Genomic DNA, 21,780 nt, shown 5'->3' on the forward strand with positions numbered 1-21,780 from the left:
TGAAAGTTTCTAGAACTGAGAATGCCCAGCATGCCCTATTCCATTCGTCCATGGGGGGTCCTTCTTCAGTCTCTTTTTTTCCATGGAGCTGTGAGCCTTGCGGTGTGATTGAGATCAAAACTTTGGCTTTTAGCCTTGTGGAAAACCTTTTTCTTCGCGTTTTTGCGCAGTTTTTACTCTTCAGTCCATCGCCAGGTCCCTCTTGGTGCCTTCCTGTAGTGAACCCAGTCAGGGGTTTTGGCATTTCGGGTAAGTTTCCTTTCGCGGTTGATTCCCCCATGGTGGTGGTGCCACAGTGCCCACCGGTCCTCAATGCCTGCCGCCATCGTTTTTGACTTCAGCCCTTTTGTTTCACCCTGACATGGCCACTTCCGGTTTTCACCAATGCCTCCAGTGCCTGAGGACCATGTCTATTACTAATCCTTATGAGGTGTGCATCCATCCTCTGCCTGGGGGCAGAACATGATATTCGGAGTTGCCCCTTGTGCTCCCAGATGACCCCAAAGGGACGTCGGCTTCGACTCAACAAGATGGATCAGCTCTTTAGGTCAAAGAAGTCTGAGCCATCGGCATCGAAGGACCTCGGAGTCGCACCGATGGACAGCAAGCCATTGACATCGGTGGGACTGTCAATTCTGTCGAGGTGGACAGGGGTGCCAGAGATCAACTGTTGTCAATCTCCTCCAGGCCGAGGATGCTGAGTTCATTGTCTTCGACCTCAGCACTGGGTAAAGACTGTGCTGAATATCGAGGGAAACCAAAGAAGTATCGCCACCGGTCCCCATCAGTGTATGGTGCCAGGCACGGGAATGCATCGGCTTTTGTTGTGATGCCCCCGAAGCAGCCCCATGGCAAGGAGCGCCCATCCTGTATTGATGCCCAGGGTCCGCAACTGTCTCCACTGGTCCTGGTGCCAGTCACCGATACCCCTCGCGGGTCCGAGGAAGATCTGGCCACCACTCCTTCCTCCCATTTGGTGTTGGCATCGGCAACATTCGAGGAGGAGCTGGAGCACCAAGTCCAGCTGGCGGTGGAGTAGGTGCTGTAGCGCTTCAGTCCTGTGTTACCGATGGCACAGGAGCTGGTGACACCCATCCTTGTACCACTTCTGGAGAAGCTCAATGTGCCCATCAGTGCGTTACAAACCCAGCTGGGATTGGTTCCCAGGGCACTGAAGCCTCCCACTACTGATACGGTGGTCATTGCCGATTCTTCTGAGAAGGAAATTCCACCAACACAGTTAGGCCTGCAGCCCCCTGTCCGGTTTTACCGGTGCCTGCACCTCTGGATGTAGGTCGAGCACCTAGTGCCCATTCCCTGTACCATACAGTTAGGATGAGGGTACCTAGGACCCCTGGGAATAGGATCCAATGGAGCCCTCCTCTGAGGACTCTGATGGTCTCCCGGCAAGACCCTTTTCCTCCTGATGAGTGAAGGAAGTCTACCCGCTCGAGGATTTAAGCTTTGCAGGGTTTGTGAGGATGATAGTGGAGGCCATCCCTTTTCAGCTTTTGACAGCAGAGGATGCCAGGTACAAAATACTTGAGATCCTCCAGTTCGTGGAGCTTCATAAGGAAATCATGGCGGTCCCGGGACACAAGATCCTTAAGTAGCTGCTGAGGATCTGGGAACATCCCCTCTCAGCAACTCTCATTAACAAGAAGGTGGATAGAGTCTACCTCATCCAAAAGGCTGCTGGATTCAATAAGTGTCAGCTGCCTCACCAGTTGGTTGTGGTCGAATCCGCAGTTATGAGGGCCAAGCGCTCTCAGATCCATTCCTCGACACCCCAGGGAAGGACCACAGAGCAATGGATGCTCTTGGGAGGAAGGTGTTCCAAGGTCCCATGCTTTTTTACCACAATTCTGCCTACCAGCTCTACATGAGCCAGTACTCACAGGACATTTGCAAGCAGGTGCAGGAGGTGGCTGAGCAGCTGCCTCAAAAGCAGCAAGACACCCTCATGTCGTAGTGCACAAGGGTCTGGAGTGTGGAAAAAATGAGGTCTTGTCTGACCTACGATGTTTATGAGATGGCATCAAGAGTCTCTGCAGTGGGAATCTATGCCCGCAGAATGGTATGGCTGTGGGCCTCAGATCTCTGACCGGAAGTACAGGAAAGACTCACTGACCTGCTGTGTACTGGAGAGAATTTCTTTGGAGACAGAGTGAGGGATGCTGTAGCCCAACTTCAGGACCACCATGAAACCCTCCAACAACTCTCCGCTGATACTCCAGACCCATCCTCCTCATCCAGAAGGCCATTGAGGCCGGGGCTCAGGAAGTCTTTCTTTCACCAAAGGATGTACTATGCTCTGCCTCCTCGATCCTGTCAGCACTATCAAAGTTCCCGCAGCCGTTCCAGGCAGCAGAGAGCTTCTAAGCCCCAGCTGGCTCCTCATTCAAATCCGGGGATGGGGTTTTGACTGGGCTGCAGGGAGCATAAGCCAGTTGCCTGTACCCAGGATGATGGACCCTCCGGTTGGGGGCAGGCTGCTGTTCTTCGCGAACCAATGGCCCAATGTAACCTCAGAGCAGTGGGTTCTGTCCATCATCCATCAGGGGTACCAATTAAATTTTTTGGGTGTCCCACCAAATTGCCCTCTGTGCCCACATTGGGGGCCAGTTGTGTATCAGGAGTTACTACGAGTGGAGCTCTCCTTCATCTTAATGGCCAGGGTGGTCGAGCTGTACTACCAGGGCAAAGAGGGCGGGTAGTCTGCTTCCAAAGAGAACAGGAGGACTCTATCCCATCCTAGACCTAAGGTCCTTGAACAAGTTTCTAAACAGAGAAAAGTTCAAGATGGCTTCCCTGGGCACATTTATCCCCCTTTTGCAAAAAGGGTACTGGCTTTGCTCCCTCAGCCTGAAGGACACATAGACTCACATCGAGATCTTCCCCAGACACAGGAAGTGTCTCTGATTTGTGATGGGAACAAAGCACTTCCAGTATGGAGTGTTGCCACTCGGGCTGGCAACCATCCCAAGGGTCTTCACAAAATGCCTGGCCATGGCGGTGGCACACCTCCACAGACTGGGAGTGTATGTCTTCCCATATCTGAATGATTGGCTAGTCAGGAGCACATCTTAGGTGGGGGCCAACAGGTCCATGCACTTGACCATTTGGGTATTGGAGTCACAAAGGTTCATTCTCAATATCACCTCAATTGAACTTCATAGGGGCCCTTTTAGACACAGCTCAGGCCAAGGCCTTTCTGCCCTGCCAGAGGGCCATTGCTATGGCAACCATAGCGGCAGATATTCAACAGAGCCAGCAGGTATCAACCTGGCACATGTTGAGGTTGTTGGGCCATATGGCCATAACCATCCATGTTTCTCCTCTGGCATGTTTACACATGCAAAGAGCCCAATGGACCCTGAGGTCACAGTGGTGCCAGGCCACTCAGAGCCTCCAGGATTGCATCTGAGTCAGCCGTCTCTCCGGGACTCTTTGTCCTAGTGGCGGATACTTTCCAATCTGGAACAGGGGATCTCGTTTCAGTCCCCCACTCAAATTGTTCTAACCACGAATGCATCTACCCTGGGGTGGGGAACTCATGTAGATGAGCTCAGCACCCAGGGTCTTTGGTCCGCTCAGGAACCTACTTGTCAAATCAACTTCCTGGAGCTTTTGGCGATCTAGTAAGCGCTAAGGGCTTTCAGAGATCAGCTGTCCAACAAAGTTGCCTGATCCAGACGGAAAACCGGGTAGCCATGTGGTATGTCAACAAGTAGGGAAGTACGGGGTCATACTTCCTGTGTTAGGAAGAGGTCCAGATCTGGTCATGGCCCTGTCTCATGGGATGGTGCTCAGAGCCATGTACCTGGCTGAGATGGAGAATGTGGAAGCAGACAGACTGAGTCAAGCATTCAGACCCCAAGAGAGTGATCCTTGGACCAGGGGGTAGCGAATCGGATATTCCTTCTCTGGGGGAGCTCAGACAGATCTGTTTGCATTCCCATGCAACAGGAAGGTGACTCAGTTCTGCTCCTTTACAGGTCAGAAGGCAAGCCAGCCTCAGATGCCCTTGCCCATCACTGGTTCAAGGGTCTTCTCTATACATATCCTCCAATTCCCTTGGTGGTGGAGACTCTCTTAAAGTTTCATAAGGACAAAGGAACTATGACCCTCATAGCCCCTCATTGGCCAAGGTCTGGTTTCCACTCCTGTGAGAGTTGTCCATCCGGAAACCGATCAGTCTGGGAACTTCCCTAGATCTCATCACGCAAGATCAGGGCCGGCTGTGGCATTTCAACCTCCAGGCACTGTCGCTCACAGCCTGGATGTTGAGAGGTTGATTTTGCAGCTGATTGATCTTTTAGAGGATGTGTTTCTGGTCCTAGTGGCTTCTAGAAAGCCTTCCAGTAGAAACTCCTATGGACTGAAGTGGAGGAGGTGTTCTGTGTGGTGTGAACAGAAGGCAAATCTCTCTCATTCATATTCATTGTAGATATCCTGAAAACCTGGTCTATTTCTGGCTCTCGAGGACCGGAATTGGCCACCCCGGCATAAACCATCTGACATAGTACTATACTGGCATTTAAAAAGTATGCTGAAAAGTTAATAATATGGGGGGCAATATTCAGCGTATTAGTTTGGCACTTATCCAGACAAACACTGGGTTACAAATTTCCCATGCACTGAACATCTCAGAGCTAGATAGCTAGCTAAGTAATTAGCCAGCTAAAACTTCACTGGATAACCTGAGGCATTCTGGGAGCAGAGTCACTTATCCAGCTGTTATTTGGATAAATGCCAATATTGGGTGTAATCCAGCTAAGACAGAAAGCAGGCCTAAAGTTAGCTGGATAAAACTTATCCAGCTACCTTCCCCTAGCAAGGGATATTCAGTGGCGTGTCCATGCTGCTGTTAGACCCCAACGAACCACAGCTGCCTTCCCCGACTCACCGGCGTCCATCTCCCGCTGCTCGGCGGAATATTGCCATTATATGCTCACAAACACGCCTGCAACAGGGACCTGGCGACGGGTGCCTAAGGTGCGTATGTGCCCAAGTGCGCACATTATGTATGTATCTAGGTGGGAAACCACTGCAGTCGCTCTTGGATGTCGTCACCCGCATTTGGCTTTTTAAACCTGCTCAGCTCTGTGTTCCTTGCCTCAACAACAGGTCTCCTGAGTGACCTGCTCCTCAGTGCATGTTGCTTTTCCTTGTTTTGTCAGCCTGTGTTTTTCTTGCTTATGTTCCTGTGTTCCTGTCCCCTTCAGTGGTCCTGTTTCTCCTGCTCGGTCCTTGTCTTCTCTGTTGTACCTTGTTCCTGTCCTCGCCCTTGTCTCACTCTGTCTTCCTTGGCTTGACTTCCTGGTTTGACCTTGGCTTGTTCCTGGACTTCCTGTTTGCTTCCCGGACCTGACTCTTGCTTTGGACCCAGCCCACATTGTCTGCTGCCTGCCCCTTGTTTCGCTTGCTGGATTTTGCTGTCTGCTGCCTGTCCTGACCTTCGTCTGGCCTTGGACTTTCTCTCTTATCTTTACCCCAAGGGCTCAACCTGTGGGAATGACGATTGATATAGGTGAAGCTCCAGCCAGTCCTGTCCGGGGTACATCTGCCAGTGGTTGGTGTGGGCCAGACGGGCTTGCCCGTCCAGCTGCATCAACTGCACCACCACACAAGGGTCCACAACTCTAACAGCTGCTGAAAATCTGGTGTAAGTTAAGCAGAAACGTTTATCCAGCTAACCTAGCCGGAGGCCCAGTGCTGAATATTGCTTTCATTATTTCACGTATCATCAGAAAACAATATTTCAAGGAGTAAGAATCTTAGTGCACATTATTAAATATACTTCTTAGGATAATGAAAAGTTGTTTGATTGGCACAAGGGTTCAAACATTTCACTTTTAGGCCTGGATGATTTAGTGGATTGACACTTGGATACACAAAGCCTTTTACCTCTAGGACTGAATGAGTCAGGGGATTGGCACAGGGATACAAAGCCTTTTACCTTTGTGACTAGATATGTGATTGGATTGATACTTCTTGCTTGCTAATTTGAATCCAGCTAACTTAGAAAGTGAAGTAAAGTTATCATTTGACAACTGTCCAGTGGCATATGAAAATTGCATTTGTGTCTAGCTCCTAGTAGGCAGATGACTATATCATTAAAAAAAAAAAAAAAAGCATTACCATATCAAGCATCATGTGGGTCCAAATGATAACTCTGGCTTTCAGGGCAAAACCTGACTGGACATGAAACTGAATTACCTAGTTTCTCTGATTCCAGAGTAGGATTGGGCACATTTGCAGAATAGTGTGAAGAAATCAGCATTGCAGTTGTGGTGTAGGTTGAGCAGATGGCTCCATGTCATTGGAGACAAGTTGAACCAGTTTTAATTTTCATCTCTGTTTGCATTGCATGTGTTGACTTGTAGTTCAAGGTTTTCTAAGAAACTGGAAGAAAACAGGACTAGCTTAGCCTATCTCTGAAGACCTGAGGTAATTTGGTAACCATAGTTATGCATTGTCTTTGGGATAAGACACTTAAACTGAGGTTCTGTCTGCTCTGTGAGACAGCAGTAGTAGGACAGCAGTATAACATTAACAACTGAAGTGGGGATCCATATGGTTTGGAGCATTCATATACAGCATCATCTGCATAATTTTCATATTGGTCCAATACAAGATATTACAACTGACAAAGACTGCAGCTTTGGCAAGAGCAGAGATGCTAATCCAGTGTCTACAAATTTATCACATGCATATTCCTTGTGGAAAACTGTGATTGACTGTAGGGAAGTCCTGTGCTAATCTTGTTGCCATGTGTAAAGTCTATCCCAGCTTGGATATCTTGATATATCCTGACATTCAGAAAAGACTTCCTTTTGCTGAATGTACAAGTCCCTCATTGATCACTGTCTTGTGCTTTGGCTGACAACGTAATGCAGATGTACAACTGAAGAAAAGTTTGCACTGCATGTAGAGTGGCTTTTTTGGGTTTCTATTCCAGTTTCTGTCTCCATATTTATAATTTGTGATCTTTCTGTACATGGTGAAGGTCAGTTCTGTGTGCGTGACCGAGGTGAGGTATTTTACTAGCATGTAGGCATTTGTATCAATTTTATTTGTTGTGTTTTCTCAATAGAACATGCATTAGTGGTAAATTACTGTCTTTTCATATGGAGGGCTAGCGTGCCTGGTAGTAAAGGGAACTTATTTTGCTTTTACTAAGATTTATCTATTTATTTTATTTATTTAGCATTTTTCTATACCGACCTTCAAGGTTAAATACCATATCAGATCAGTTTACATCGAACAGGGACAGAACAGTAAATATAAACAACTTATTATAATCAGAAGAAACAAAAGTTACATTTAACAAGGACTGCAAAAACTTGGAAGCTTAAACAGCTGGAAGGAAAGGCTTGAAAGGGCAATAAATTAAGAAACCAAGTCTAGTGCTAGAAGCTATTAGAAGAGGTACTAATGCTTGTGAAGTATTTAGAGGAGGAGCGAGGTTCTATTGCTCGTGAGCAGGTTCGTCGTCTAATGTGTATCTGAAGGATCCGGGAAGGCTTGGCGGAACAACCAAGTCTTGAGTTTTTTCTTAAATGATAGTAGGCAAGGTTCCAGCCTGAGATCTGCTGGGAGGTTGTTCCAGATGGCTGGGCCTGCTATTGAGAACGCTCGGTCTTTGGTCGAGATGAGGCGCGTGGCTTTGGTTGTGGGGGCTTGTAGCGCTCCTTTGTAGATTTCTCTAATCGGTCTGTTGGAAGTATGGAGTTTGAAAGGGATTTTGAGGGCGAGTTGAAGGTGATTATGGATGGATTTGTGTATTAAAGTGAGTGATTTGTGTAGGACTCTGAAGTTGACTGGTAACCAGTGTAGGTTTCGGAGGATGGGAGTAATATGTTCTCTCCGGTTGGTGTTGGTCAAAATTCTGGCCGCGGCGTTCTGTATCATCTGTAGCGGCTTGGTAGTTGAGCTGGGTAGGCCTGTGAGGAGAGAGCTGCAGTAGTCTATTTTGGCAAATATCAAGGATTGAAGAACTGTCCTGAAGTCATGGAAAAATAGGAGAGGTTTGAGTCTTTTTAACACCTGTAGTCTGTGGAAGCAATCTTTGGTTATGGTGTTGATCATATTCTTTAGATTAAGGCGGTTGTCTAGTATAACCCCGATATCTCTTACATGAGTATGGGTGAGATGGGAGTTGTGGTGTGAGTTGCGTTGGGTCTGTGGAATGGGGTTGTCTTGGTTGGAAGAAATGAGGAGTAGTTCGGTCTTTGAGGCATTGAGAACTAAATTTAAACTGCTGAGGAGACTGGTGATAGATTGTAGGCAGTTGTTCCAGAGCGAGAGTGATTTGGTAATGGATTCTGTTATGGGAATCAGAATCTGCACGTCGTCTGCATAAATATAGTGAATTAAATTGAGACTAGTTAACAGATGGCAGAGGGGGAGGAGGTAGACGTTGAAAAGGGTGGGAGATAGGGAGGATCCTTGGGGTACACCAAGAGAAGAATTTGTCGACGGTGATTCTTTATTGTTAATCATGACTTTAAAACTTCTATTACTAAGGAAAGACTTGAACCAGCTGTGGACTGATCCGGAAATGCCTATGTCTGAAAGGCGATTCAGGAGGATGGAGTGGTTGACGGTGTCGAACGCCGCCGAGATGTCAAGGAGGATTAGAAGAAAGGAGTAGCCTTTGTCCAGACCCAAGAAACTGGAAGAGTGGTCAAAGATATGGCAGCTGAGATTCAATGCCAAGAAGTGCAAAGTCATGCATATGGGGAGTGGAAATCCGAATGAACTGTATTCGATGGGGGGGGGGGGGGGGGGGGGGGGGGAAAGGCTGATGTGCACGGAGCAGGAGAGGGACCTTGGGGTGATAGTGTCTAATGATATGAAGTCTGCGAAACAATGCAACAAGGCGATAGCAAAAGCCAGAAGAATGCTGGGCTGCATAGAGAGAGGAATATCGAGTAAGAAAAGGGAAGTGATTATTCCCTTGTACAGGTCCTTGGTGAGGCATCACCTGGAGTACTGTGTTCAGTTCTGGAGACCGTAATTACAAAGAGACAAAGACAAGATGGAAGCGGTACAGAGAAGGGCGACCAGGAAGGTGGAGGATCTTCATCGGATGACATACGAGGAGAGATTGAAGAATCTAAATATGTACACCCTGGAGGAAAGGAGGAGCAGGGGTGATATGATTCAGACTTTCAGATACTTAAAAAACTTTAATGATCCAAAGACAACACCAAACCTTTTCCGTCGGAAAAAAATCAGCACAACCAGAGGTCATGGGCTGAGGCTCCAGGGAGGAAGACTAAGAACCAATGTCAGGAAGTATTTCTTCACGGAAAGGGTGGTGGATGCCTGGAATGCCCTTCCGGAGGAAGTGGTGAAGTCTAAAACTGTGAAAGACTTCAAAGGGGTGTGGGATAAACACTGTGGATCCATCAAGTCTAGTGGGCGTAAATATAGAGGAGGCGGTAAAACACTGCACGGAGCGGCAGTAGCCACAGAGGTATTCACGGAGCGGGATGCCAGTGGCCAGTAGTTGGTGTTCCACCTTCCGGCAGCAAAACACTGCACGGAGCGGCAGTAGCCACAGAGGCATTCACGGAGCGGGATGCCAGTGGCCAGTAGTTGGTGTTCCACCTTCACGGAGCGGAAGGATGGAGGGATGCCATCTCCAAAAAAAAAAAAAAAAACCAACAAACAAACAAACAAAACAGAGGTGGGTAAGAGTATGGGGCAGGGGTGTGGCCGCTTGTTGCGGCAGTTGCTACCCCTGATTGAGCTGGATGTTCACTGGGATGCGGATACGGCGCTGCTCTCTGCATTGGTGGAGGGGTGGAAGGGAATTGGGGCCGGAGGGTGCTGGAAGCTAATAGTGACGGGTGGGAGGGAGAAAAAAAGGGGGGGGGGGAAGATTAAAAAAAATATATGGATAAACTGTGTAGCTTGCTGGGCAGACTGGATGGGCCGTTTGGTCTTCTTCTGCCGTCATTTCTATGTTTCTATGTTTCTATGTTACTAGCAATAGTAATAATGCTTTCTTTAGAAGACTAATTAATGAAGGACTTCAGTTTCCAGTGCCATCCATCTGTCTTTTTTTATTTTTGTAGAGAATTTAGTATATCACCTTCCTACTTCCTTGCACAACCAAACAGCTTGTAAGAAGGATATTTTCAAAAAGGTGATACTGTTTATAAATGTAGCCTAATAGGTAAATTCAATTAATGCGGGTGGCATTGCATATGACTTTCAAAATATAAAGTTACATGAAAATCCACTGAATGAGAGTCAAAAAATTCACTACATACATACCAAACTTCTATAAACTTTATTACAGCTTCATAGAACTTATACAACCTAGATTTAAAAACCTCAATCCACATTCACACCTTTAAAAACACAAATATCAAAAAAATATTTGAAATATAAGTACAATGATAAGTGGATAAGTGCAAGGTGATGCATATAGGGAAAATAACCCATGCTATAATTACACAATGTTGGGTTCCCAAGAAAGAGATCTAGGTGTCATAGTGGATAACACATTGAAATCGTCGGCTCAGTGTGCTGCGGCAGTCAAAAAAGCAAACAGAATGTTGGGAATTATTAGAAAGGGAATGGTGAATAAAATGGAAAATGTCATAATGCCTCTGTATCGCTCCATGGTGAGACCGCACCTTGAATACTGTGTACAATTCTGGTCGCCACATCTCAAAAAAGATACAATTGCAATGGAGAAGGTACAGAGAAGGGCTACCAAAATGATAAGGGGAATGGAACAGCTCCCCTATGAGGAAAGACTAAAGAGGTTAGGACTTTTCAGCTTGGAGAAGAGACGGCTGAGGGGGGATATGATAGAGATGTTTAAAATCATGAGAGGTCTAGAACGGGTAGATGTGAATCGGTTATTTACTCTTTCGGATAGTAGAAAGACTAGGGGGCACTCCATGAAGGTAGCATGGGGCACATTTAAAACTAATCGGAGAAAGTTCTTTTTCACTCAACACACAATTAAACTCTGGAATTTGTTGCCAGAGGATGTGGTTAGTGCAGTTAGTATAGCTGTGTTTAAAAAAGGATTGGATAAGTTCTTGGAGGAGAAGTCCATTACCTGCTATTAAGTTCACTTAGAGAATAGCCACTGCCATTAGCAACAGTAACATGGAATAGACTTAATTTTTGGGTACTTGCCAGGTTCTTATGGCCTGGATTGGCCACTGTTGGAAACAGGAAGTGGTGAAGTCTAAAACTGTGAACTACTTCAAAGGGGCGTGGGATAAAAACTGTGGATCCATCAAGTCTAGAGGGCGTGAATAAAGAGGAGGCATTCAAACACTGCACGGAGCGGCAGTAGCCACAGAGGCATTCAAACACTGCACGGAGCGGCAGTAGCCACAGAGGCATTCAAACACTGCACGGAGCGGCAGTAGCCACAGAGGCATTCATGGAGCGGGATGCCAGTGGCCAGTAGTTGGTGTTCCACCTTCACGGAGCGGAAGGATGGAGGGCTGCTATCTCAAAAAAATAAAAACATAAAAACAGGGGTGGGTAAGAGTATGGGGTAAGGGTGTGGCCTGCTTGTTAGAGCGGTTGCTACCCCTAATTGAGCTGGACGTTCACTTGAATGCAGATACGGCGCTGCTCTCTAAATTGGTGGTGGGGTGGAGGGGAATTAGGGCTGGAGGGTACTGGAAGCCAATAGTAACAGGTGGGAGAAAAAAAAAAGGGGGAAAAAATGGATAAAGTGCGTAGCTCGCTGGGCAGACTAGATGGGCCGTTTGGTCTTCTTCTGCCGTCATTTCTATGTTTCTATGTTGATGGACCCTTGGTCTGACCCAGTATGGCATTTTCTTATGTTCTTATGACATATATATCAAAATTATAACAGCATTTATGAAAATGTTTGAATCATATCAATGTTCTTTTCACATTGTACCATCATGTGCAAATAATATATGCACTGAAATGTTATACTGCTTTTCTAAATTGCTATCCCTTTTCAATGCATATGTTATTTGACCAAGATGGTATAATGTGAAAAGAACATATTGATATGATGTGATTCAAACATTTTCATAAATGCTGTTATAATTTTGATATATATGTCATTGTACTTATATTTCAAATACTTTTTTTGATATTTGTGTTTATAAAGGTGTGCATGTGGAGTGATTGAGGTTTTTAGATATAGGTTGTATATGTTCTATGAAGCTATAATATTAAAAGTTTATAGAAGTTTGGTATGTATGTAGTGAATTTTTTGACTCTCATTCAGTGGATTTGCATGTAACAGGACCATAGTAAACAAGTAGCAGAGCGACATTTGGTTCTCAGACATCAGATTTTGTTTCTTGCAATTTGTTAACACAATTGACTTCATTATTAGCATGGATTCAAACTCTGTGAAATGTGAAAGGGTATCAGGATCCAGCAAAAAGCCAGAGAGCTTTTGATGCTGTTTTATTTCCCTGATTACCTTTTCTTTCATGTTCATGCCTCATCATTTTCATTTCAGGGTAAATTTATTGTGACAATGAAATACAGCAACCACTACTATGCACTTAGCAGAGATACCATAGAATCTGTTGCAAGAGAGGGTCTGGCCTGCTGTACACACATGGAAATAGAGGTAGGCATTCTCTGTTGCTATCAATAATACCAATCCTGAAAGCCTTACCCCAAGTCAGAATTACCTTTACAAAGTGGTTATCCACTGAACTTCTAAAATAACTGCAGTGATAAATTTGATAGGATACCTAAGAGGGAGAAATTGTTTGCACCTTGAATTCCCAGAAGCTTTTCCTATAGACTTGCTCTCCTCCCCTCAGTGCATTATTTATGATTTTATAAACCAAGTGTGTCATTTCGAACTGCTCTGCATTCCTCTGTAAGTGAAATAATTCCTATCAGATAGATAATCAGTCATCTCTGTCTCTGTTACTGTGTCTTAAAATTTCTCAGCAACTAGTTTTTCAGCATGAGAGAAACTAAAATACAGCGGATGAAGTGATCAAATTCAGCTCTGAGATTAAAATATTTCTGTCCTCTAAGTAAAAATTTTAAAAAAGGCATGAAAAATTCAGAAAGACAATGGGGAAAAATAATCCTAACTTTCTCCAAGGACAAACAGGATGCTAAGGCCTCACAGGTGGAAGATGTCATCCAACGGAGCCTGGCTGGGGAAGATTTCCTCATAGTTTCTAGAAGCTATTAGCATGCTCTCTTGAGCATATGTATGTTATTCTGTAAAGCCCCTTTAGTTTTAGTTTTTCTACAGAGCCAAAAGGTCATTAATATTCTCTCCAAAATAACTTTTTTTTTGCATTTTTCATGTGTTTCTGTCACCTATCTTAGGTTCACTAGGTAGATTTTTCAATTGTGTTCAAGTTTTCTTAAATTTTTCATTGACTGCCGCGTGCACTGAATGGTATTGGTCGAGTTTTGGTAAAATTGGGTCATTTGATTTTGCTTCCTTAATTTTTCAGCCAGTGTCCAAAAAAAAGAAGAGGGCCTGCTGCTTCAATAAATTCTCTCGATGCAGACACATCATGTCTGTCATGGATCCTCATGATAGATGTATGCTCTGCCTGGGGAATGACCTTGATATCTGTGTGTTGCAGGTGCAGGAAGATGACTCCCAGCGGATATCTTTCCACCTGGAGCTCATGGAGAATTTTTTGGGAAGACTAAACCCAGCCATTGGCAATGACATCAAAGGGCCCATGAGTTGCACCAGATGCTGGCAGTGCATCAGCATTGAGAAAGGATTGATCTCCCTCGACATCAAGCACTTATTATAGAGGCCAGGGAGACAAACCACAATCTTGCTTCTCCATCCAATGAATGTGAAGAATTCTACTTCATCAGTACCGGGCATCGGATGAAGAAACATACGCCTCAGTTTCTGTGGGTGCACGGTTCAGGGAGTGGGAAAATTCTGACTGTGGTTGTAAATCCCCCGAAGCATTCTAGTAGACAGGGCACCTCATCCTTGCACCAATCTTGGGAATTCCAAAAGCTCCAAGGCACAGATGCCAGCCATAAATCTTTCTCAAATATCCCAAGAAGATGTAACCACTCCTGCTTCTCATACTGTATTGGTATTGGCAGTTTTCGAGGTGCACTCACCCTCAGGCTGGTGGGATGCCACCAGAAAGCCGCCTCCGGACCTTCCTCTAGGTGCGCGCACACCCGAAGTCAGTGGCTTTAAAGAGCCCGAGATGAGAAAAGACTGCTGTGCCCTTGTATGACATCATAACATTTCGCCCCTTAAAATGGCTCCTTCAATGTTGTTTCCTTACCTGGATCTAGCAAGGTCTGCCTTATCTTCAGCCAAGCCGCTTTGTTTTTCAGCTTCAGCCTTGCTTCACGTCTCTCTCCAGCTTCAGCCTTTTTCCACTTCCGTCTTCAGCTTTAGCCTTGTTCCATGTCTGTCTTCTGCTTCAGCCTTCATCCAAGCCTTTCATCATCTTCAGCCTTGCCTAGTCTTTCTGCCTTATCTTGCTCTTTTGGACCTTGTCATAGCCTGTCCTGTGCAAAGACTTGTTCGCACACCGTCAGCACAAACCTTAGGGCTTGGACCATGAGGTTGCATCAATTGCGCCATGGCAAGAGGGGCTCACACTCACGTCACTCACAACAGGTTGCTGAGGCCATGAGCTCAGTGAATTTGTCTCCGCGACGGGCCATTGCTGCATTGGCCACCTAGATGCAGGAACAAAAAACTGAATTAAATAGTCTCCTGAACAGGCCCAGCAGCAACTTGATCAAGTAAATGGGTTACTACAGACCTTGTCTCAGCACTTAAATATGATACAAGCCCAGTGTCTGGCCTTAGCCTCAATACCAGCTCTGGTGAATCTTGCACTGGCAATCATCCAGACTATGGAATCCATGATACAGCTGCCAACACCTCTGAGGTAGAGAGCTGACCCAAAGGGGTGCAAAGGATTCCTCAATGTTTGCAAGATGCAATTCAAGTTACAGTGGCCTGGTTTTTTTCTACCTTGTAAAGATTACGATTATCCTCTCTCTGTTGGACGGTCCCACGCTCACCTGGGCTTCTTCCTTGTGAGAGCAAAATGACTTCTCAGGAATTTGGATAACTTCACACAACAATTTTGCCTGAGCTTTGACCAACCCGGGCACATCTCATCTGCTGCCTCAGAGTTTTTTTTATATTCATCAAGACACTTGCTCAGTTGGCGAGTATACAGTGGAATTTCGTACATTGACTTCTGAACTCAGTTGAAGTGAAGATTGCCAGACTGCCATTTTTTGGCCAGGATCATCTGGAAGAATAAAAAATGAACTAACAGCTTGGGACCTTCCCCCATCCCTAGAATCACTTATCACCTTGGCTGTCTGAATAGATCTGAGATTCCAGGAACAAGCTTGAGAGAGGAAAACCTCCCATCAGACCACACCTGTGACTCCCAAATCTCCGAATATCTCAGAATCCGCAGCAGAGCCTGTGAGAGCCCTTGCCTTTGAGGAACTGATGGAATTGGATAACACCTGACTCTCAATAGATGAAAAACAAAGGCGAAGACTGCATAATCTCTGCCTCTACTTTGCGGCACAAAGATATTTTGTCAGTCGGTACCCTGAGAAACTGGAAAACTACATAAAAAGAAGTCTGCGTCCCCTCCACAATTGATGGTATCTGTGTCTCTCACCTTTGGAAAACACTCAATTTGAACCAGAGCCGGGGCAACTTTATACAGGACTCACTGTTACACCAATGTGGCTGCCCTACTACTAGCTTAATCACTCCTTGTATTTCCTTCATCTATGGAGAACCCTTACCCTGTCACATGACTGTGGCCTCCCTGTACCTCTATGCAGATAGGGTCTCACTAAGAAAACTTTCGGTTCTATGGGCTATCTATGGCATCCAGTCCTCTTATACTTGGATTAACCTGGCTCAGACTCCATCAACCATCCATCAACTGGGGCACCTTACAGATCATCCACTGGGGTCCACCCTATCAGGAGCATTGTACCATCTTGTCCTTATCTCCAGGTACTTCATCCTGGTCCACCTTGCCAAAGTACCAGATCTGCTGCTCCAGTATACATCCTGTTTCTGTTTATGTTATGAGACACGTCCAGAAGCTCTAGTGTCTTACAGTTTTGCTGACCGCTCCAAGTCTCTGAGGTCCATCATTATGGGGGTAGAAGCCACTGACAAGATAGCAGAGGCTGTCTTCATTCAACACAGTGATCTTGGAATCTACAAGTCATGTTTTTGTCCCTCCAAAGGATCCTTGTCTGTAGGATCAATCAGCAGATGCTCTTTCAGTTTAGTGCAGAGACCAAAGAATCCCTAGATCTCTTGCTGAACCCCTGGGGTTCCCAGATGGTAAAGATGTACCTTCAATGTCTCCCCAGAAGCCGAATAGAAGAGGCTTGGGGAGGGAACTTAGAGGAGGGGATACTGTTACGTTTTACTGCTCATGGGATGGTTCTGTGAGTAGCTGCATTCACCTTCAGGCTGGCAAGATGTCGCCGAGCTGCACATGTGGTGGGATGCTGTGAGAAGCACCACCCTGGACCTTCCTCTAGGCACACGCATGCCCAAAATCAGCAGCTTTAAATGGCCCATGGCGGGAATAGCCCACAGTGCCCTTGGATGATGTCACAACACTTTGCCCCTTAAAAGAACTCCTCCCACGTTCCTTCTTCGCCTCAGCAAACAGGTCCCTTGCCTGGTTCTAGCCAAGCCTGCCTTGTCTTGAGCCAAGCTTATCTTGTTTTCAGCAAAACCTGCCTTTCTTTACCTGGTACCAAAAATACATAAATCTTTGCAAGCCCCCCCAGGATGCCCAGTAGTGTCTTCAAAAGGCTCGTTGCCTGAACCCCTATCCCAGTTCATTGATAGAGCCTTACGCAAATTTATACCCCAGATTCCATCATATATTCGGGACTCTGCCCATCTAATCATTACGTTGCAAGAATATCAACAACCAAAGAATCAAGTCGTTTTGGTAACCATCGACATAGCTGCATTATACACAAGCATTCCTCAGGATGAAGCACTGGAAGTTATCACAGAGGTGTTATCAAGTGCACAGACAAGACATAGGATACCAACAGCGTTCATTATAGAATTAGCCGCTAGAGCTTTACAACAAAATAATTTCATTTTTCAGGGACAATATTATAAGCAAGTAAAAGGTACAGCGATGGGAGCCACAATGGCTCCCGACCTAGCCAATCTATAAGTGGCAGCGTTTAAGAAACGGTGGATAGAAAACAATCCCTTCAAGTCACACATTCACACATGGAAACCCTTCATAGATGATATCTTTATGATCTGGCATGGTGATGAAGAGAAATTGAAGCAGTTTATAGAATGGTTGAATTCATGTAACCCCCACCTACAATTCACTAGTCAATATAGTACACAACCAGTCTCTTTTCTAGACATTAGGATCACATTGAATCAGGGAACCTTCAACTTCTCCATATTCCGAAAACCAACAGATCGTAATATAATTCTATATTACTCATCATTCCATCCGAACCATTTGAGAAACAACCTACCAGTAGGACAATTTCTTTGGCATAGAAGTTTATGTTCAACAATAGAAGAGTTTCAGGCACAAGCTGAGGACATGAAACACAGATTTCTCCAACGAGGGTATCCCAGTACAGTTATCAAAAAGGACTATAAGAGAGCTAAATGGTCCAATAGGGATTTATTATTACAACAAAAAACAAATCAACCAAATGATCGAATTGTATGTGTGTTACCATTTACTCCACATACACACGGACTCAAGGCAAGCATTTTGAAATACTGGTCCCTTTTACATATTTACCTGATTTTCCAAGAAAAACCGATATTTGCCCTTACCAGAGCCAGAAATCTAAGAGATCTAGTGGTCCATTTCAATTTGTTGGATCCTGTGGAACAAAAAGACCAACCTACAGCAGGACACACTAGATGAGGGAAGTGTAGTGCTTGTGCACACATATATATTGGAACATATTTGGAGATTCCTAGATGTAGATGGTTTTACTTCCAGCATCATTTTTCATGTGAATCCACGAATGTAGTATACGCACTTTGGTGTACTTGCAATAAGATTTACATAGGGAAGACTACACGTAAAATCAAAGTGAGAATACAAGAACATCTGAGTCAAATTAAAAATCAGAAAGAAGGGGCCCCTCTCGTTGACCACTGGCGGGAGGCAGGACATATAACACAAGAATTCACAGTGGCAGTCTTGTTTCATGTAAGGAACCATCCATGAGGCAGGGACTTGAATCTACGACTGATACAAATGGAACAACGATTCATCTACGCTTGGAACACAACAGCCCCTCACGGTTTAAATCTAGAGATAGATTGGTCAGTGTTTTGAATAGGAAAGGTGGGACATAGCAGCATTTTCGGCATAAAACGAAAGAGGGAAAGGGTAGCATTGCAAAGGCAAAGCCGTGATTGAGGAAAAGATAAATATTCAACAGTCTTGAGACCACACAGTAGGCTAGCCCTAGGGAATCTGGGCAAAAAAATGGGGGATTGGTGCTTCGATCTAGAGGAAGTAAAAAAGCGAAGGAGTCCAGATCAGGGAACAACAGTAATAAACAAAGGTCGCAGTCAGGTCCGGCAATCTCATAGCGTAATAAACAAAGGTTGCAGTCAGGTCTGGTAATTTCACAGCACACACCCTTTACAAAGTAGGCGGTCAGGGATGTAGTCCCCCACCAGGTCCAACTCAATATGAGCAAAGTGAAAATACAATACCACGAAGAAATGGAAGAATCGCATCAAGCAAGAAATAGATTGAAAATAGCAACGGATCTCTAGGGTGAATAAAACAAATCATAAAAAATAAAAACAAGCACATAGTGTTTCATGGAAAACCCAAAGCACCCTCATGTGCTCATAGCCTCGATCTGAGCAGGATCGTTGTGATTGGTCTAGGGTAGTTTAAAAGTAAGTAACACAGAGGAGGACGCCGTGTGACAGGATGAAGGCGCCTCTCATAAGAATGCTTTTTAAAGAAAAACTGTAAGTAAAATAAGAACCTGATGTGTGAGATGAATTAGGAATGAGAGCAAACATAAGATTAAGAATTGTATTTTTAAAGACATGTGTTCTAGAATCTGTGCAACCATGAGGTGGTGAACAATCTCTCCGAGGTCCCTGAAGCAGGCATGTAGTTGCCGAAACATGGCTGATGTCGGGCAGGCAGCTTCGACCCTAAAGATGCAATAAAAGATATACATTTATAGGACTTGATAAGTATTTACCACAAGAAGCGTTATCGCTAGAAGTGGGTCGAGTTGACTGCAAGGGAGAGTATATGTCATAGACTGGGCAAGCATCACATGATAAAAAAAACAAAGAAAGAAAAAAGAAATAATAATAAAAGTTTTGAAGAATAAAGACGGTGGCTAACAAAGGAGATAATCACAGAGTGGTTATCTCGGATATAGCCACCGCACATCACCACACATCAGGGAGATTCCTTGATGTTTTGTAGTTAATGTTGTCTTTATTAAAGCCTGCCTTGTCTTCAGCATTGCTGGTTTTAAGCCTTGTTCCAGTCTTCAGCGTTGCTCCATGACCATCTTCTGCTTCAGCCTTCATCCAAGCCTGTCATCAGCTTCAGGCTGGCCTAGTCTTTCAGCCTTATCTGGTTTCCAGCCTTAGCTTGTTCTTTTGGACCTTGTCATAGCCTGGCCCATGTAAATACTCATTCGCCTACCATCAGTGCAAATCTTAGGGCTTGGCCCTCGAGGTTGCGTCAAGTGCACCACAGTAAGAGTGGCTCATGCTCACATCACTCACAACAGAAGAATCAAATAATGCTAGATCACAGGGCTACCAGCACCTGTACATTGGCGTCAGCATCTGCATCATTGGTAGCTTTGCAAACTGAGGACTAACCCCTGCTGGAAATTCTTATGGCATCTGGCAGAATGACCTTGATGCCAGTTCCTCGATGCTGATACCTCTCCAGGCCTGTCACACTACTGTCAATTTCCAGTGCATCGGAGGAGGGGGAAAGCTTCTCCAAGGCACAGAAGTTCATTATGGTCTAGATGCCAGTAGGTAATGGGCACCCTCACAGAGGCCTTGTCTTCTAGCCAGATGCAGACTCAGACCAAACCACAAATCTTTGATTCTGACTCAGAGTCTGAGTATTTCTGAGGCTACACCTATGGGTATGATGACTACTGATAAGGAGAAGTCAACATATCTCCCCTAAGACCCCTCTCTCTTGCACGAAATGAGAAAGTCTTCTCTGTAAGACCTCTCCATAATCGATTTTGTAATGAAAATGATGAAAACATTTTCATTTTATTTACAAAAGGAAGAGTCCAGTGCAAAAATGCTCAATATTTTCCAATTTGAATACCCCCTCCACCTCCCACTCTGCAAGATGATCATGGCAGTGATTCTGCAGGAGAGACAGATGATAGTATGGGAGACTCCCAATCTCTCTGTCACCAGTAGAAAAAAGAAGGTGGACGCAATATATCATATCCAAAAGGCTCCCAAATTCAAGAAGCAACAACTGTCTCATCAGTCAATTGTAGTTGAATCCGTTGTCAAAAAGGCCTAAAGATCTAGGATCCACACCTCAGCATTTCTGGGGAAGGATTCTCATACTCTTGACCTGATTGGGAGAAAGATTTATCAGGTTGCCCTCATAGCATCTTATAGGCTCTTCATGAGCCAATATATGCGATACTGAAAGAGGTGAAAGGAGAATTAGAGCATCTCCTTTAGGAGATAAACAATGCCCTAGAGTCACTAGTGGTCCAATCAACCTACAGTGTTTTTAAGAAGACATTGAGAGTCTCTGTGGTAAGAACTGATACCCACAGACTTACATGACTGCCGGCTTCATTTCCTAGGAATGATGTCCAGAGAAAGACTCACAGACATGGTATGTAATGGAGAGAATCTCTTTGGAGAAAAAGTCAAGGAAGTAGTAACTCCAATTAAAGACTACTGTTCAACACTTCATACCCTCTCCACTGCCACTCCAGATCTACCCTCCTCATTTAGGAGGCACTGATGAGACCATTCTATCCTCTGCCCCTTTGCCCCCATCAGCAGCAAGGACTTTGCTGACATCCCAGACAGCAGAGGGCCCAAAGGCCACAATGCAGATGACAATAACACGGGCCCTGACTTTTAAGGTCTGGGTACTGATATGAAGATATATGAAAAAGCACAGGACTGCTTCTAAGGAAAAGTCCATAAGCAAAACATGTCAGCACTGTCTGAATTTTCAAGAAGGCTCATCACCCAGTAAAAATGTTGCTAGCAGTACATTTTTTATGGATTATCATAAGGCTTGGGAATAACTTCACGGAGCGGCAGTTGCTACCCTAAATAAAAACATGGGGGTAACCTGCATAGCGCAGCAAATATTATCATAAGAAGCTTGCTGGGCAGACTGTATGGACCAATTGGTCCTTTTCTGCCGTCATTACTATGTTACAATGTATGTTACTATTTGCATCCCATACAAAACCTGAGATGGAGTTTTGACAATTTCCAGGAAAGCATAGCCTCAATCCCAGTTTCATGCCAGAGAACCTTCCTGTCAGAGGAAGGCTAAGTTTTTGCATAAATTGTTGGCCCAGAATAACCTCAGACATGTGGGTTCTTAGCATAATCAGAAATGGATACATAAGAACATGCCATACTGGGTCAGACCAAGGGTCCATCAAGCCCAGCATTCTGTTTCCAACAGTGGCCAATCCAGGCCATAAGAACCTGGCAAGTACCCAAAAACTAAGCCTATTCCATGTTACCGTTGC

The 21,780-nt window shown here is 45.0% G+C and overlaps 1 protein-coding gene across 2 annotated transcripts in view; it reads left to right on the plus strand.

Moving 5' to 3' along the window:
* LRGUK (leucine rich repeats and guanylate kinase domain containing) overlaps window positions 1-21,780 on the plus strand; it is a 161,021-nt gene that overhangs the window by 98,107 nt on the left and 41,134 nt on the right. For both annotated transcript variants that reach the window (XM_029616833.1, XM_029616834.1), the window contains one exon: window positions 12,497-12,610. In XM_029616833.1, the coding sequence (XP_029472693.1) occupies window positions 12,497-12,610 (114 nt within the window). The remainder of the gene's footprint in view (window positions 1-12,496; window positions 12,611-21,780) is intronic.

This window comes from Rhinatrema bivittatum, chromosome 9, assembly GCF_901001135.1.
Source record: "Rhinatrema bivittatum chromosome 9, aRhiBiv1.1, whole genome shotgun sequence".
Taxonomy (NCBI): Eukaryota; Metazoa; Chordata; class Amphibia; order Gymnophiona; family Rhinatrematidae; genus Rhinatrema; species Rhinatrema bivittatum.